We start from the raw sequence: 19,155 nt of genomic DNA on the forward strand, positions 1-19,155 counted from the left end.
AAGCAAAAGAATTTCATATTATGAGATATTTGAATTTTTGTGAGACAGAGTCAGAATGATTTTGGAATCCCCTGTTCTGATTTGGGAAAATCATTAAAAAATGTAAAAAAATAATTATGAATTATAATTTATATGTTTAAAATCCTAAATGAGTCTATTTTCAAAAGAAACAAATAGGAACATCATCTGAATCCCGTATGAGGAGATAATTAATTTTTAGTGAAGAGGGGTCGGAACTATCAGACAGCGAAACAGGGGTGACTTTAAAGAATAAATTATACTTATTAGCTAAACCAAAAATTCTGAAAATTTTATGGTAAGAATATATGCGAGCCTAGTTTAAATTAGAAGATCTTAATTTGGAGTTCCATAGCCCTAGATATAAATAATTTAGTGACTGTGACTCGAATAGACAGCTTGTTTTGAACTTGAGTAAATAGCGGATCTATGTGTAGTTGTATTATTTTGAAAACATATTTTGAGGATTTATTTGTTTATTATTTACATACCTACTTACTAAGCTATATGCTTACTCCCATTTATTTTCCCTTCTTTTATAGTGTCACCAAGCTAACTCGGGGTACGGAGATCGTCAGAGATCAATCCATACTATCATCATTCTTTTGGTATTTTGAAATTCATATTTTGAATTATGGCATGTATAGAGGACTTGGTTATTTTGTTATATGTCATAATTGATTTGGCCTAAAATGTTGGCCTTTAATATTTGATAACTCACTTTGTATAAGGCCATCAATGTTGGCTAATATGAGTTAAGTTATATGTTATGGTGATGCATTTTGTGAGAGGCATGAATTGGTTGAATGAGTGTGTAATGATAAAGTATGGAAAATATGGCATGTGAATGGTTGTGTGAAGGACACGGCCTTGGACACGGGCGTATGCCTCTATTTTCAAAAAATTTTCCAATGTTTTCCAAAGTTCTCAGTTTAGTCCCGAACCACTTTCAACATATGTTTTAGGCCTCGTCGGCCTGTATAAAGGACGATATGCATGTGATTGGATGAATTTGATTTGGACCAAATTTTATGGCCCGATTTGTATGAATGTTTATGTTTAAGTCCAGTAACGCCTCGAACCCTCTCCCGGCTCGGATACGGGTAAGAGGTGTTACACTCGAGAGGGCTAAAAACGAGATGCTCTTTTGAGCTATGGTGTATCTGTAATATCCTGATTTTGGGCCTAGTCGGAATAGTGGTTTCGTGACCACAAAATTCGAGATAGAAATAATTATTTTATGATTTTATTTTGAGGTCTATGATATGATTGCATGATTGTGTGAAAATTTCGTGAAGAAAATTTATGCATAAAGTGCTTAAATTGAAATTAGGGACTAAATCGAATAATTTGCAAAACTTGTATTCTAGAAGTTTCTAGTATGAAATTGTTTTGAAATATTAATTAGGAGGTCTTAAATAGCAATTTTACCAATTTCTAAGTCTATGGACAAAAATTGGACATGGATGGAATTTTTGGAAAGTTTAGTAGTAAGGGCATTTTGGTCATTTAGGGGTAAAATGAATTAAAATACAAAATTAAAAGCCAATTTCGCTCATCTTCAACCCCATGGCCGAATATAGCAAGGAGAAACCATGTCTAGGGTTTTTCAAGCTTCCAAGCTCGATTGTAAGTCCATTCTAGCCTCGTTTTTCAAGTTCTTTACGTTTTTGGAGTCCCGGTAGCTCGATTAAGCTTATGCTAGCAATAATTTAACCTAGGGTTTATATTTGGAAAAATACCCATAGGTGAAATTTGTGTATTTTTATGTTTTATGATAGAATATGAGGTTTTAAATTATGTTAGACAACTTGTGCTACTCGGTTTTAAGCGAAAACTAGCAAAATGGCTTAATCGGTAAAAATACCTAATAGTCATAAGTACATGTTAGAGTGAGAATTTGATGTTTCCATAGAAGGGAAAAATGATCAGCATGTCATAAAACATAAGAAAATAGGCTGAAGTGTAATTTACGAGCTTTGGGGCAAAAGTGTAAATATGCAAAAGTTTAGGGGCAAAATTTTAATTTTTCCAAAATATGATTTTGGGTCAATTTGAATAATGTGAGTCCTAATTAGACTATATTTTAAATGATAGAGCAAGGAAAACTGAAATTCGGGCTAAAATGGGGAAAATACCAAGTTGTGGATGAAATGGTAAAAGTAGCCATTTTCGCATACGAGGTAAGTTCATATGTAAACGTTGGTAACATAGTTATTGTTTTAAATGTTTTAATTTTATTTAAATGATATGATAATTATTATGAAATATCATACTTGTGACAATTGTTTGATAATATGTCAAATTATGTGATATACTTGGAAAATGTGAAATACTACCGAGTATCGGTATCGACATTCCATAGAAGATGGTTGAGACATATGATTGGGAAAAATGTCCCGTTGAACCTTAGGAATGGATTAGGATACAAGTGACATGTCACTAGGATATTTGGGCATCCGAACTCGTTGAGTTGAGTCCGAGTTCACTTATGGATGCGAATGTCCGAACTCGTTAAGTTGAGTCTGAGTTCGAGAGATGTAACTAGGCATCCGAGCTTGTTGAGTTGAGTCCGAGTTCACTTATGGATGCGAACGCCCGAGCTCGTTGAGTTGAGTCCGAGTTCACTTATGGGCGGGTTACATGGTAGCTTGGCTACATATGTGGCACTTATGTGCAAACTTTCCATGTATCCGAATTATATTCCGATGTGTTCAACGGGTAAAATTCTACTCAAATGGAGGAATACTCGAGATGAAAGGGACGTATTGGTAAGTGTTGTGAAATGAATACTTTGAACAGGTATGTACTTAACCCTCGGGTTGAAAAATCGATATAACAACAATATGATAAGATGATAAATGAAAATGTGATATGAATGTCTTGGTGATGATTATGCAAATGATGTTTTATGTTTGCTTATATGGTTATGTTACTTGCTATTTGCATGTGAACTTATTAAGCATTTATGCTTACTCCCTCCTTTTCATTCCTTGTAGTTTTGACAAGCCAGCTCGGAAATCGGGAACGATCGGAGGCTCGCTCACACTATCCGTATACCATCTTGGCATAATGGCTTGTATATTTTAAGTATGGCATGTATAGCATTATAATCATTTTGTATATATGGTCTTATGATATGGTTATTGAGTGGTATGGAAATGCTTGGTAATGATTAGCCATTGGAATGGCTTATCATGATCATATTTGGTGTTATGTATGCTAAATGTAAATTGCTAGCTAATCCATGGAAACCATGAAATAGGTAAAATTTACCATAAAATAGATTCAGACAGCAGCAGTGACGTGAGTTTGAAAAATCACTAAAAATAGTATAGATACAATTAGATGATGAATAATATATGGAATCGAAGCCTGATGAGTATATTTTCATATGGAAGAATCGAAACAGGTATATAGGCTATATTTTATGAGATGTTTAAATTTTTGTGAAACAGGGCCAGAGCGATTTCTGGATCCCCTGTTCTGACTTTGGAAATTCACCATAAATTTTTCAAAGATAATTAGAAGTCATGATTTATATTTACAGATTCCTTATTGAGTCTAGTTTTATTAGAAAGAAACGGCATAGTCATTGAAACTCTGTACAGGGAGATATCTGATTCGTAATACACAGAGGTCAGAGCAGTCAAACTCTGAAACAGGGGAGACTTTAACTAATAAACTGTACTAATTTGCTTGACCAAAAATTCTATAAAAAAAATTAGTAAATAGATATATGAGTCTAGTCTCAGGAAAAATTTACAGAATTGGATTTCGAGTTTCCTAACCCGAGATATGAATTTTTAAGCGACTATGACGCAGATTGTTAGCTTGACTGAAAATTTTAAAAATAAATTGTTTGAGCTATTTAAGTAATGAATTAAGTCTGTTAACACCTCGTGTTCGACTCCGGAAACGGTCTCGGGTACGGGGTATTACAGTATCTGCAACATATGGAGGGACACAACTAATTCAGGAACTCTATATCTAATCGAATTTCATTTATTCAAACAAGAATTAATATTTGTCAGGCATTGTCATATATGTAATCAATTTCATGTACATAACAACTACACTATTCACATATATCATCCTTCTATTCAAACATATAAATATACACAATTTAGTTACACGAACTTATCTCGACCAGTGTTCATGTTCGCAAGATCTACTAATTCGATACTTTTTCTTTTCCACGATCTAGCTTCGCATTTGAGTTATTCGGATCTATACGAGTAAATTTAACTCAATTTAATACAATTAATATTCAATTCAATCCAATTCACATCTTAGGTAAATTTATCATTTTGCCCCTATACTTTCAATTAATAACGATTTTGTCCCTAGGCTCGAAAAATAAAATTTATGCAATTTAATCCTTATTCCAAGCCTAACCGATTTTTACATATAACACTTACAGCCTATATAATTCATAAATTTTAGAATTTTCCATGAATTTTACATATTTACAATTTTGTCCCTAAATCACAATTTCAACAAAATTCACTTTACAAAAGTTGTTTATCTATCAACAACCTTTCATTTTCTACCATAAATTTCATAATTCATGCATATTCATCAATGAGAAATCCCTAATACTTTGATAACTTTACAAATTAATCCCCGAGATAGCTAGATTAAGCTATTACGATATCAGAAACATAAAAGTCATTAAAAACGAGACAAGGATTCATACCTAATTAAGCCAAAATAGCTTGTTTGAGTTATTTTCTCTTATCTAGGGTTTCCATAAAAATAATTTGGAAAAGATGATGAAAACGATGATATTTTCTTATTTTATTAATTTATCATCTGTTCATCTTTTACTTTCTAATTTCATCCTTTTCTTTAATTAAATTTCCATGGATGACTAATCATCTTTATCTATGAACCCCGCTAATTGTTCTATTTGTCATATAAGGACCTCAAATTTTGAATTTCATAACTAATTGATCCTTTTAGCTACTAGAATTCAACTTTTGCATTTTATGCAATTTGGTCCTTTTATCAGATTAAACATAAAATCAGTAAAATTTCTTTACAAAATGTTCATGCAATATTTTAATCATAATCAGGTTATGAAATAATATTAAAATATTTTTTCTTACGGACTCGAATTTGTGGTCCCGAAACCACTGTTCCAATTTCACTGAAAATGGGTTGTTACATTTTGTTCTCCTTGAGTGAACCGCCTCAAACTTTTACACCGCATTTTGGTATCAACATATGAAAGAATCTTTAAAATTGATAAATAAATTATTCATATTACATAGATAATTACACCTGATCATGGGTTGGGTCACCTACTCAGGCCTGAAGGTTCGCTCAAAAAGTAGAAAGGTTTGGACAAAAATATAGGTCCGAAAAATAGGCTTGGATAAAAATAAAGCCCATTTTTTAAACAGGTCAAGCCTCGGATAAATTTTTTTTAGTCTAGACCCGGCCCGAATCAGCCTAAAATTTTTTTATGTTGTTGTTTACTGCTATTTTGCTATTATATTGCTATTGTTTTATTGTTATTGTTTGAATATTTGTATAACTCTTGTTTTGTTTTTATTTTTGCTACTATTTTGGAGGCATTTGTTTGCTAAGTTGCAGCTATCTTAGTGTTATTTAAGTATAAATATTTTTAAATGTATTTTCAATTTGTTGAGAAACATTTGTTTTTATGTTTTTATTATATTTGATGTATTATATTTTTAGGATTTATTTTTATATAAAAAAATTTTAATACAGGTGGGTTGGGTCAGGTTCTAGTTTTACAATTTTAATCTGAGCTAGATTTGGGCAAAAATTTAAATCAATTTTTTGAGTTGAATCAGACCCAAACTTAAAATTTTGCACTTACAAGTTCAACCCATGATAAGTGTATAGATAAATTATTAGTAATTTAAGAATGTGAGGATATTTGTTTAATATAAGTCCTGCATTTATTTAGTACATTAATGAGATATCACACTATATAATTTATAATTGTTAAATTATTAAATATTAAATCTTTAATAAACCTTTTCTATGGCATTTAAAAATAAAAAGGTTATGATGTTAAGTCCTATGTTGATATCAAGGTTCACTTCATGATGTATGTATGTATACCTAAATTTATTATCATATAGAAAAAGCTTTGATGAGGGATTAGATATAAGAGGGGATGAGAAATCTTGGACTAAAAAATAAAATTTCTTTTTTAATGCTAAAATAAAGTAACATATTTCTTTTCATTAGTAAATTTCCGTCTCACTTCCTCTATATGACGAGAAAAGTGTCGAATCTTCTTATTTCCACTTTCCATTGATATAGTGGTTTTCGTAGAAATGGGAAATCTTCTAATTATTGTGGTTTTATTTTGTCCATTTTTATTTTTATTTTGTTCATTTTGTTTTCTTTAAAAGAAGATAAAGTTCATTTTTAGTTTTTGTTTCTAGTCATGTATTGAACTGTGAATAAACAAATAGTGACCTAATTGCAAATTTCGCAAAATTTCCAGGCTGACATATTGCAGATAGGAGGTCATTCACTTTAAAGTTCAATGGGAGAAGACATTTCATAAAGAACATAATGATAATATTTTGTGGTGTGCATAATTATGCATTGTTTATGTTTGGTTTGTTATTCTGCGGTTCTTAATGGCCAAAATTGTGGTTCTATTGGTCTTAGACAATGAGATCCTTTGAACTCATATTTATTTTCTTTTATTTCTGAATATGACTCGAAAAGATGGCCCTTTACAAGGCACTAATGTCACGGGCCAAAGTTCCAAGCCCGTGACCATGGCACAAGATGCGCCCCATGGAGGTTGATCGATTAGATGGGGCTCATTCAGCCCACGAGAATTGGCTCGATTCAAAAAATTATTGGAGAAGCCTATCAAATTGAAGCCTGGGTGGCCCGATAGCGAAGATATGGTAACTTAAGCTATTTTGGGTAACTAATCTTAAAAGATAGAGGAAATCATATCTTGTAAAGATTAGATTAGATTTGATAAGACATATTTTGTAAATCCCTTAAATCATGAGATATTGTTAATCTCGTCCGTCGATGTAAATGTATCTTGAAAGAGTAATAGAATTCTTGAGCATTTACTCAAACTCCTTGTGTGCATTCTTTATTTGGCTTTCTTTTGCTTACTTGTAGCTTCTTTTGGCACAATAGCTTCTGCTATACAAATTGATACATTGGAAGAATTCTTAAGGAATCCTCATTTTTTGGTGTAAAAATTAACTTAAGCGAGTTTGGACGAGCAAATCGCCTAAGGCCACACAAATTGCGAGACGAAAGGTCTAACACCATAACACTAGAGTGAGCAGACGTGATCCTAGTATTACTCACTTGTTTTATATGGTGAGGCTCCGGTCGCTCGGGTCATATTTGCCTTGAAAAACATTGATGGGTCGTAATAAGCGAGCTGTTTTCAAAGATTAAGGGATCAGTTAAATAACTAGACTTCTCGTTTACTCTTGCAAGGGGAAATGAAATGTTTATCAAAGCTATCCTTACCTATACCATGCCATGTTTTTTTCTTACCAAGTTCTTTATGCAATGAGATTGATTCCATTATTAATATTCGGTCATGATCCCATTTCAATAAATTTTTTTTTAAAGGGTAATCAAACCGGCAAATTTCTATTATTCTGTAGACCAAATATCAAGAAAACTTCAATTCGGCCAAAATTTACATTCAGCCAAACCAGAGGTGCACGATAAAACAAATGCATTCGGCCATAAAAAATCCACACTTTAACAGGAAAACCATAATGCATAAATGAAGTTTCAGTTTTCATCTCATTTTGCTTACAATCCCATTTCACCATCACTTTATTGACACCGAAGAAAATAAACAGAAGACATTCCAGAACAGCATCTGTGCCAGGCACCCATAAGCAGATAAGCTTCTTCAGGCTGCAGCTAAACACAATGTCACTGATCATTGAAATGGAGAACAAGTTTTGTTCATGGCAACAAACACATAAAAAGGGGCAAAAGAAATAACCATTAAAAGGTTCTAAAATCTCATAATAATGCCGATGCGAGTCCGAGATTTATCTCTTCTCTATTCATGTTTTAATGATGATTCTTGTGCATGCATATGCCAAAATCAACAGACCATTAAACCTTCAAGTTCTAGACTTGAAGCACATCTATGGTCATATACCTTTGTGTAACAACTTGAAGTTCAGTAATAAACTCAAATTACTGAAAAAATAAAAAATCAAGGATTCAAGCATCAACAAATTAATGACCTCCCTTCCACTTGTGTTAAACTTAGCTATCATAAATGCAAAATTACACAAAAAGGAACTAAGTAAATCATGCTAGGCAATCACATAAAAAGAAAAGCACTACCTAATGCTTGTCTCCATGGCCATGAGAATGGTCATCACGGCCCTCCCAAGGGTGTCGCCAACCCTACAAGTCGAGAAACAAAGTCCACTTAAGAATGAAATAAGGTTATTGTGAATAAGGCTGATTATGAAGACAACTGAAAAGAGAAACTTCTTACCAACACTACAGGACCATCCTGCTTAGCCCTGTACAGGACCCAAAACCTGAAACACCAGAGATTTTGAGAAACATCAAAAAATCCACCAGCATTGCAGTATCATCTTTTTCAATGTTTGCCATGAATTTTCTTATGATTATCCATGGATCCAAAGGATGATGGAGCAGCAATTATTAGAAGCAAAATCACAAAAGCCATGGATCATGAAACCTAAGATTGCTTTTGATTTTATTCTTAAAAATGGTTTAAAAAAGTCTTAAAATAGCCCTTGCATAGTTTACGAATTCTGCATAGTAGGACCCAAACAAATAAAAAGTTTGAAGCCTAACCTGGAAAACAAGCGAAACCTAAGACCTAGAGCCTTCTGAGAATCCAAATAATTTGATTTTGATCCAAATTCAAGCCTTTACTGTATTAACTCTTCCCTCTAAAGGCATGTCCATATAGCTTCTTCTTCTTCAGCTGTGCTAGTTAAAATTGCACCCAATTTCCCAATTGCTAAAGCTAAACAGATTCATTCGATAAACTGAATCTAATAAAGCGAAGTTCGTGGAATGGGATTATTGTTAAGCGTGCTTTATTCCATAAGGCAGATTTACAATGGCAGATTAATGCAAAAGAAGACAAGTGATGGTTCAGATTAGATCACATTAAAGGGGGGGGGATTACCACATGACAACGCACAAGCCCTTGCCGGTAACGACGTGCCATCTCTTTGGGTGGTGCAAAGTTACACCTTTGTAAGTTGTGCTCCCTCCATGGCCACCTCCCATCGGTCTTTCTCACTGTGATCAAACCGTAAAACACCAGAAATGGTCTCAAATGTTCGAAGCAGGAATTGGGGCTCGCGACTCGACTCGGTGGAGTTGATCACTAGATTGCCTATAGCTTTGATTTGAACGATCACAACCGTTGGATGCAAAATCGTCCATCAATGCACAAGTGAAGGCGTGATTCTTATATGTGTTGGACAGAATCCTGAGCTCGTTTATGGTACTGGGCTTTTGGGTCCTGTTCTAACTGATGCTAAACAAATGTATTGAAACCCAAGCCCAATAAATTATGACTTTTCTTCAGCCGAAATACAAAATGTCGTCGGCCTACAAAAGAATATGCTAAACGCCTTCAAATTTGTTATGTTTCAAAGCAAAATCAACCTTAGACGGTTATGTGTTGAAATAAGGTTTTTTTTTTTTTTTTCACATTCACTTTATGGTTTGAGCTTAGTTCTTCTCAAGTCAAATTAGTATGTCTTAAAATAAGTTTTTTTTCCCTTTTTAACCACAAGTGTACTTATCATTTTACTTTTTGGATATAGTTTTATTGAGACAAAAGTGATATTCATATAAAAAAAATTTAAAATATATTTGATTACAAATTCCTTAAAAAAAATTTTACTTCCACTTTCTTCAACTACTTTTTGGTTGAAATAAGCGTTTTTAATTGTGCTATTGCTATATCTCGTTAAGGAATGCTTGGTAATCAGCTCCATATGCCAATACTTTGTCAAAGTAAGGTAGCATAATTACGTTATGCCATTGCTTAGGTCTACTATAATACCAAAACCAAAGGGACAAAAAAGGGAGAATACCCTGAATCTGGATAGTTTTGAACTGTTATGATTTTGGCCAATTAGTAATGGAATCCGTTGCAGGCTCCTAGGTTTCGGCAAGTTCTATAATTAAGGCGTAGATTTTTTGTGTTGGACGATCAAAGGTTGGGGTTTCATGATTGGAAGTTAGTTGGATATGATGCTTCACGCTTCTCGAAAACACTCGAGTGAAGCACTGAATTATTAAGCATTATCTGCAGGTATGTTTGCACATGGACATGGACATGGACATGGACATCCACCATTTCTCTTCGCCCCATAACATATCTTATAGATTAATGATTTTAGTTTGTTTTATTAGATATGGTTCACCATTGATGTGGTTAAAGTAGTGGTTTAAATTATGTTTGGTTTTATACTTTATTCAGCCACACCGACCTTTCTGTATCAGATTTCTTCTGATACATCACCTGTTACAAGAAAGCCAGGAACTTGGGTTCTCACTTGTTTCTACAAGGGCAGAGAGGCTTTTTACTAAAGATACTAGATCAAACTTGAAAAAACATCCCTTCCTAAAACAATTTATCTAAGACAAAAGACTTTATATTACACTTGTACTTTATCAATGTATTTTCATCTAGAATCGCAATTTCTTGAAGCAGAAGCCCGTAGGGACTAAAATCCATGTGGAGTGCTTGGACCCTCACCCCATGTTGAGGAAAATTCAGATCAAACCCGCGTCCATATCCTTCTTTCCTATCCAATCAGCACACGGCTTTTGTTGACACTCAAAACTTAGATTTCTATAAAAGAACCATATACGTACACACGTACAGATTCTGGTTCTGTACGTGGTGGCAGGCACAGTCGTTCGTATCAAAACCTGCTTACAAGTTTGATACCACAAAAAACCTGACCACTTCTTGTTTTGAGTTTGACAGCCACTGCAGGGTAGGGTGTGCTTATTTACTATTCCCATGATGAGGTCGAAGAAGCTGGTGGTGGCCCTCGCAAGGAAGTGGAAAACGATGGCTGGCTTTGGAAGAAGAACCATATCTATCAACCGCAAGCCAGAAAGAGCAGGCCATTTTGTTGTCTACTCTTCGGACAAGAGACGTTTCGTTGTTCCCTTGGCATATCTCCGCACCAAGATTTTCCAAGAGCTGTTAAGATTGTCGGAGGAAGAGTTCGGAATGCCCAAGGATGGCCCTATAACTTTGCCATGCGATGCAGCAGTGTTAGAGTATGTCCTTTCTTTGCTCCAAAGTTAAGTCTCTTAAACGCTGGAGAAGAAATTGCTTTTCTTTATTGGGCTCGAATCAGTATTGTTCCACAATGGCTTCTCAAGACCAGGGTTGACCATCAATGAAAATAATCTACTTGTTTGTACGGTAAATATAAGTTACATTGGTGTTTGAGTGTCTTCTGCCGAAAAATGAATAATATAAGTAAAAGAACTCCATTTTTGGAAGGTTAGATGGATAGAGAAGACCATACTGGAGCTAATGTACCATATATATATATATATATATATTTGTTATTTTGGCTTTTGAATGAAGAAAAGGTTGTTCTCCTCCCACAGCAAATCAATTTAGTTGTATGTAGATATCTCTTCACGAACTTCTGATGATCTGATACTGATTATAACTTGAAAGTAGATAAATAAGAATGTTTATTACTAACATGCATGCCAGCTTGTTCACATATGTGCTTTTATCATCATAAACTTGGTCCAAATCAAGCGGAAGAGAACTTCAGCTAGCAATGGAAGGCTTCGTTATATATTTAAAATGAGAAAAACAAAAAGAATGGGAGTAAAGAGAGAACTTGGAAAAAACAAGGAGTTAAATAGCGCCGGTCAACGAACGTCGTCTTCTTCAACCTTGTTAACCACAAATGAACATAATCGATCAGAAACTGTGTTTGCTTCTATTACGTTGTTTCAAGCTTGTTACAACCTTTGCATGAAACTAATGTAAATTAGCGGTTGGCCGATCTATAAGTTAAAAACTGTGAATGAAGAGAACAAATAGAGATTGGTGAAGTAGTTGAAGATGATTCTTCTATTCCTCCTTATCAGACGCATGGCGTCCAAGCAGATGAAGTACAGTTCATCTTCTCCGTTAAGAAATTGACTGTTGCTATCAGTGGAACATGAAGATGCCAGTAAATAGAACCCAAAAACCATCCCAAGATCCAATTAAGAAGGATACCCAAGCTCAGACCCTCAGGATGCGTGGCTTTCCATCACGGAGTCAAGAAATGGTAGCCTTCACACTCTATGCCCTGGAATTGGAATTCGAGCCTTTGTACTTCCGGTGGCCGTCACCATTCCTGGCTAGCATGGTTTCAGTTCTTATATGTGAAGCACTGCATAACAACATGAACACTTTGTCCTCATGCTCCAACTTTGCACGCATATACATAACGTTTTCTATTTTACTAAAATAGTAAAAATAATTAAGCTGCTGTTCATATAGCTACGAGTTTGGGGGCTTCCAGCAGCAGTATATTATGAAATTGCTAGCTTGGAAAAAATGTTGGTAAATGATGTTTAATTTGGTTTTTAAACAGGCGACGATGCCCTCCCTCCAGAGTAAAGAAACCATCTATGATACCATGCGGAGAGGGTTGAAAGTTGCATATTTGATCATTGACTTCATTGTACTGTTCTCATTAGAACTGAAGTATTTTCAAGCCTCACTAGACTGAAACTTCTCGAGTAATTAGGAGTTTCATTTCAGATTTCAGTTTGCTAATTTGGTTGAAGCTCTTATTTATTTGATGAAGATTATATGTGAATGTACATGTTTTTCATTAGGTTTTGAATATGTTATCAAGTGAATGAGTAAAGTCAAAATTTAGTGCAGCTTCTAAGTCTTTTAGTGGCATGCTCATATGACTATTGTTAGTAGCAAGTTTAGTTATTTATTTCATTTTAGTCAGTAGTGGTGAATATGTGAAAAATGACTTAATGGATTTAACTCTTTAAATACGTCCATTTATTTATCAAATACCTGCGTGTATTTCCATTCCAGTTTTTGCTCTCTTTTATGGTATAGAGAGCTAGGTTTTTCGATTGTTCATCATTCTTTTAACTATCAACTTTATTTCATTAGAGAAGTTTGAAAGTATAAAAGGGAGGTTTTGTGATTACTTGAATGGAATTCTCAAATGCAGGTGGTATGAAGAAACTTGTAAGTGGAGGACGTGTTTATCCGTTTTTAGTTAACTTAGGTAATGGAATTAATAGTGGTAAATGTGTTTATTTGTTTCATTTTGTGAACATGATGTATTTCATGGAAAGATATGTGACAAGTGATTAGTGTGGATTTAACTCTTTAAATAGAGAAAGTAAATCAATGTACCTATCTATTTTCACAACTTTATTTATCAAATACATTTGCTTATTTTCATTCCAATTTTACTCTATTTTGTTTTTTGCTTATTCATATTTCCTGGCTTTCCTAATATCCAATATCCTCATAAATGCAAATAAATAATTTTCAGATAAATAAGTAGTTAATACAGAAGAAGAAGAAAAAAGCTAGGTTTTTCATGCAATAATTATCGGAAAAAAACATTATTTGTTATAAATAGTAACTAGACCTAAAATAAAAATAATTAATATAAATTTAAACTTGAAAATAAAAGGTTGAGTAAAAACTCTTATAAAAATAAAATTTCTTCAAAATAAACTATAATTTTTCCTTCTTTTTGCAAAAACTATTTCATGAGAATAACTAAATATTATCAATTGAATTAGTTTATTATAAACTCATATACTAAAACATTGTAAAAATAATACTCCGATAAATTTGATATTTGACCAAATTTAATCAACTCAAGCAACAAGAATTTAGATGTAAAACTACTTTGTTTACCGTTGTACAAATTTAAAGGGTCAAGAAGTTTAAACGGATCCATCGTAGTAAAAACCAAATAAACGAAGTATTTAACTCTTCAATCAAAGTATACTATTGATCTATTGCAAATTACATGCAAAAATGTTCCAATCACTCACAGCATCCACTCCTATCCTCTTATGCCTTTTAGACTACGGCCAAGTCTAAACACATTACAAAATAAAGTAAATATTGTTTAACTACATTCCCACCGGGATTAGCATCTAAAATTTAGTTTCTCGCAACCATGAATACAAGGAAAAGATAAGTAGTGAGAACCGTACCGTACCTTAAAGTTAACTGCTACAAGTTCAATTAGAAAATCCCAACTTTCCACCTCAACTCATTAGACTCCCCAATGGTTCACCAACTTTTGAGGTGCTCATATCGAAATGATTGTCCTTCGTCAGCTTGCCTCAGGCCAAGTTACATACTTTTAACCACAGCCGGCTTGCCTCAGGCCAAAAGCAATGATCAATAGATCTTAAATTTACACAAGTCTGTTTTAAACAAATTCAAGCTTCAAGTAGTTCTACATTGATAAAGGAAGAAGCATCCTTCTCTTCTTTTTCCTAGCCAATCTAACTTGTTTTGTGATTTTCATGCAGAGAAGCAATAGCATTGTGATGCATACTAGGATAAAGGCAAGTTGCATATGCCTAAAATATAACGAAACAGCTGAAAAAACCAGGAATGCCAAAATAACCAGTTCCCATATAACAAAGACCACAACATCGACCCTGTAACCACAAAACAAGAAAGCACAATGATTAGAATTGGTCTAATCCAGAGACATAGAAGAACAAACGGGACAAAGGTAAAATGAATGGATAAAAAAAAAACTACACAGGCAAGTACTCTCTATGTCACATTCTGTGATAAAAGGTCAGAATCTCCTGCCTCATACAACTGATTTAATCAAATCATAACCCTACAAAAACTTGTTGGAACTAGTACACATGCATAAGTAACACAACAATCAAATGCACACATGTTGCAAAGCACATGTTCAATGCCAACAGTTTAGTATTTTCAACTTCTGGCGTCAAGACTTCTCAATAATGAGGACCCCTAGCCTAATCCTCCATGATCTGAAACAATTCTTTAAGCAACCAAGTACCAACAGATTGGAAAGCAATCTACTCTTGTAGATGCTTCATAATATCTAGGGAGAAAGACTGGAGATATACATGATAAACAACCATAACAGCTGAATCAATGGCAAGATAAAAACAAGCATTGTATGCTCTTACAATCATTCAGTTACTTCAGTCAATATAATATACAACCACACAAGTAGAAAAGCAAGGATTAGCAATATAATAACAAAATTAAAACTAAAGTTAAAACTGTTGTCACAGCTTTCATCAAAAGCCATACTCGTAACAACAGCTAACTCCCACGAAGCTACAAGAAACAACCACTGGAGGAATTTTCTAATTCTAAGCTTATCCCCAACGGCACAGGCTTCTCTCAGCTAGCTTATTTCTATTTCTGATGAAAATTAAGATGAATCGACAATTTCAAACATTATTTTCCTATACTTTTTAACCACCTAAAATTTCAATGTATTCTCAAAAGATAATATAATTGCTCCAAAAAACTTTGCTTTTTTCCCCCAATTACTGTTTATCCTAATTATCCTATAAAGCAGCCTGTGTATGTGAATCGGTAAATCGAAGCTCGGTTTAAAAAAAAATATCATAAGCAGACCGTAAAGCACGAAGATCTTGTCAACGAATCAAAACTAGGGTAAAACAGTCATAATTTCAACATAATTCGAATGAGAAATTTTACGAAAAATTAAAATACCAAAAAAACAGAGAAGCAAATCATGGAATTAGGTTTACCTAGAAGACGTAAGATTAGACGTGGAAGAGAAAAACGAAACGGAAGCCCAATCGTGCTTAGATCGAATCTGATACTCTCTCAACTGCTCTGCTAAATTGGATCGCGTTATCATCGTTTCCTTTCTTCTTTCCCTACCCTTCGGCCTTGTACTTTCTTGGTGCTTGGAGATTAAAAAATCGTTAAAATTTGAGAATTTGCAGAGCAAGATGCGAATTGGAGCTAGAAAAAGGGCAAGGGAGAGCATCAATGCTCAATCGATTCAATTAGGCCTCGGTTCGTTGCGTTGGCCATGCGTAGACCCTCTCTCTCCCCTTGATTTTCTTGCCCTCTTTTTTTTTTTTATTGGGTAAACTTCACCACAGGTCACCCAACTATGTTAATGTTCTTTTTTGGTCATTCAATTATGATTTTTTTTAAATGATCATCCAACTAATTGAGATTGTTATTTTTGGTCCATTTCGGTTAATTGCACTAAGGGAGGGTGACGTGGTAGTTAAATATTTGAGATAATAATAGATTTAACCCTTAATTTTTACATATTATATCAATTTAATCATAATTTTAAAAAATTAACCTTTAAAATTTACAAATAATATCAATTTTTTCTTGATTTTGAGCTTTCAATCTGAGGACCACCCATCCGGCCTATTGCTTAATGGGCTTTATATATGGTATGGGTCAGCTACATTTTGATGCTATACTTCTATGTAAGTTGAGGGTTTAAGTTGGAAAATGTAATAATAAAGTGTTTTAATTATAACTGTTCTTTTATTCTTCGTTTTAAATTATATTGGATTGGTTTAATGAATGTTAAAGTTGGATTCTCACCAATAATTTTATTTTATCTATCGAAATAAAAATAAAATATTATGTTATGTTTTGGAGTATATATGCAGTAATTATAATATATATATTAATAATTAAGATTTAATGGATGAAACTCATATTGTCATGTGTCACAAATTTTTTACCGATTCAACGCCACTTTCTGGACCGATCTCTCAACTGATTTCTTGTCCAACCAATCTAATTCAAACAACACTATAATGTCAAACAGGGTAAAAAATTTCCGGAATGAATTAAAATGAGCCATGCAAGACTAATGCATGGGAGAATCCTTTAGAATACCTCTAAACCACTTGAGACTGATCAGCACCACCTTTGTAACGCCCCCACACCCGAGACCGTCACCGGAGTCGAGCACGAGGCATTACTAAACTTATTTAAGCACTTAAACAAATTCGGACAAGCTGTCCAACTGCGTCACAGTTACTTAAAAATTCATATCTCAAGTTCCGAAACTCGAAATCCAATTCCGTAAATTTTTCCTTAAATTAGACTCATATATCTATCTACTAATTTTTTTTCTAGAATTTTTGGTCTGGCCAATTAGTACAGTTTATTAGTTAAAGTCTCCCCTGTTTCAGGGTTCGACTGCTCTGACCTCTGTGTATTACAAATCATATATCTCCCTGTACAGAGTTTCAATAACTATGCCCTTTGTTTCTCATGAAACTAGACTCAATAAGGATTCTAATAATATAAAATACACCATCTAATTATTTTGGTAAAATTTATGGTGAATTTCTAAAGTCAAAACAGGGGATCCAGAAATCACTCTGGCCCTGTTTCACAAAAATTCAAATATCTCATAAAATATAATTCATATACCTGTTTTGTTCAATCCATATGAAAATAGACTCATTAAGATTAAATTTCATAACTTACTCATCATTTAATTCCATTTCTACCATTTTTAGTGATTTTTCAAATTTACATCACTGCTGCTGTCAGATTCTGTTTTATGGCAGATTTCACTTTACTAAGGATTTTCATGGACTAAATAGCATTTTAAACATACATAACATCAAATATGACTTAGATTGGCCATTCCAATGGCTAATCATTTACAAACCCTTTTCTTTCCAAACCATAGCCATATCATAAGATCATTTACACAAAGTGAGTATGTTGCCATACATGCCACATTCAAAACACACAAGCCATTTTACCAATTTAGGCCTTCGGATAGTGTGAACGAGTCTTCGACCTATCCCAATTCTCAAGCCGGCTTGTTAAAACTACAATGAACGAAAAGGAGGGAGTAAGCATAAATGTTTAGTAAGTTCATATGCAAATAACAAGTAACATAACCATACAATTATACCAAACAACCTTAGCATGGTATCACCAAAACATATATCACATTTTTAAACATCATTCATCATCTTACCACCTTATCGTTGTTGTATCTATTTTCAACCCGAGGGTTAAGTACATACCTGTCCAAAGTGTCCATTTCACAACACTTACCAAAACGTCACTTGCATCTTAAGTATTCTTCCATTTCACTAGAAATTTTACCCGTTGAACACATCGGAATATAATTCGGATACATGGATAATTTGCACATAAGTGCCACATTTGTAGCCAAGCTACCCTGTAACCCGCCCATAAGTGAACTCGGACTCAACTCAACGAGTTCGGATGCTCAACCATCCTAGTGACATGTCACTTGTATCCTAATCTATTCCTAAGGTTCAAACGGATTTTCCTCGAACACGCCTCCTTGCCATCTTCTCAAAAATACCGAAACCAATACTCTGTGGCACTTTATATTTAACAAATAATACACTTAATTTGCATTTTATTCAAAATAACCACAAAGCATATATTTCATGATAAGAATCAGCATATCCTATATTTAACATCAATAACTTAAAAATAACAATTATGCTACATTATTTACACATGAACTTACCTCGGTACAAAATTTTTAACAATCGAGCCTATTCCTCGTAAACTTTGTTTTTCCCGATCACGACTTGAATCTCGCTTCTCTTGATCTATAATACCAAATTAATCTTATTTAATACATACATTCATTAAAACAGTCCTTAATACGAACTTTGGCAAAATTACCATTTTACCCCTAAACTTTTGCATAATTACACTTTTGCCCCTAGGCTCGGGAATTAAACTTCATCCCTTATTATTATGTTTTATGACATGCTGATCATTTTTCCCTTCTATGGCAACATCAAATTCTCACTCTAACATGTATTTATGACTACTAAATATTTTTTTTACCGATTAAGCCTTTTTACTCGTTTTCACTCAAAACCGAGTAGCACAAGTTGTCTAACAAAATTTAAAACCTCATATTCTGTCATAAAACACCAAAATACACAAATTTCACCTATGGGTATTTTTCTAAATATGAACCATAGGTTGAATTATTGTTAACATAAGCTAAATCGAGCTACTGGGATTTCAAAAACATAAAAATCATTAAAAACGGGGCTTGAAATCACTTACTATGAAGT

The 19,155-nt window shown here is 33.7% G+C and overlaps 3 protein-coding genes and 1 long non-coding RNA gene across 5 annotated transcripts; 1 reads left to right on the plus strand and 3 right to left on the minus strand.

Moving 5' to 3' along the window:
- Positions 1-7,757: 7,757 nt before the first annotated feature.
- LOC108450504 (NADH dehydrogenase [ubiquinone] 1 beta subcomplex subunit 2) lies at positions 7,758-9,465 on the minus strand. Of its 2 annotated transcripts, none has more exons than XM_017748160.2 (4): positions 9,191-9,465; positions 8,522-8,567; positions 8,365-8,427; positions 7,758-7,920 (listed from the first exon to the last, which is right to left on the minus strand). In XM_017748160.2, exons 1-3 carry the CDS (start codon positions 9,292-9,294, stop codon positions 8,365-8,367), a joined length of 213 nt encoding a protein of 70 aa, XP_017603649.1. In that variant the 5' UTR covers positions 9,295-9,465; the 3' UTR covers positions 7,758-7,920. The 2 variants fall into 2 exon arrangements, with proteins under 2 accessions (XP_017603649.1, XP_017603648.1); XM_017748159.2 differs by having other exon boundaries at positions 7,758-7,926.
- Positions 9,466-11,053: 1,588 nt separating this feature from the next.
- Positions 11,054-12,231, plus strand: LOC108452413 (auxin-responsive protein SAUR68). The gene is made up of 2 exons (XM_053027484.1): positions 11,054-11,316; positions 12,096-12,231. Exons 1-2 carry the CDS (start codon positions 11,054-11,056, stop codon positions 12,229-12,231), a joined length of 399 nt encoding a protein of 132 aa, XP_052883444.1.
- A 1,796-nt stretch (positions 12,232-14,027) lies between these two features.
- LOC108450645 (uncharacterized) lies at positions 14,028-16,212 on the minus strand. The gene is made up of 2 exons (XM_017748363.2): positions 15,829-16,212; positions 14,028-14,718 (listed from the first exon to the last, which is right to left on the minus strand). The coding sequence occupies exons 1-2, from the start codon at positions 16,071-16,073 to the stop codon at positions 14,511-14,513; spliced, it is 453 nt and encodes a 150-aa protein (XP_017603852.2). The 5' UTR covers positions 16,074-16,212; the 3' UTR covers positions 14,028-14,510.
- A 1,351-nt stretch (positions 16,213-17,563) lies between these two features.
- Positions 17,564-18,646, minus strand: LOC128292772 (uncharacterized). Its single transcript, XR_008282684.1, has 2 exons — positions 18,591-18,646; positions 17,564-17,910 (listed from the first exon to the last, which is right to left on the minus strand). It is a non-coding gene; the product is annotated as an uncharacterized LOC128292772 (long non-coding RNA).
- Positions 18,647-19,155: the final 509 nt, after the last annotated feature.

This window comes from Gossypium arboreum, chromosome 5, assembly GCF_025698485.1.
Source record: "Gossypium arboreum isolate Shixiya-1 chromosome 5, ASM2569848v2, whole genome shotgun sequence".
NCBI lineage: Eukaryota > Viridiplantae > Streptophyta > Magnoliopsida > Malvales > Malvaceae > Gossypium > Gossypium arboreum.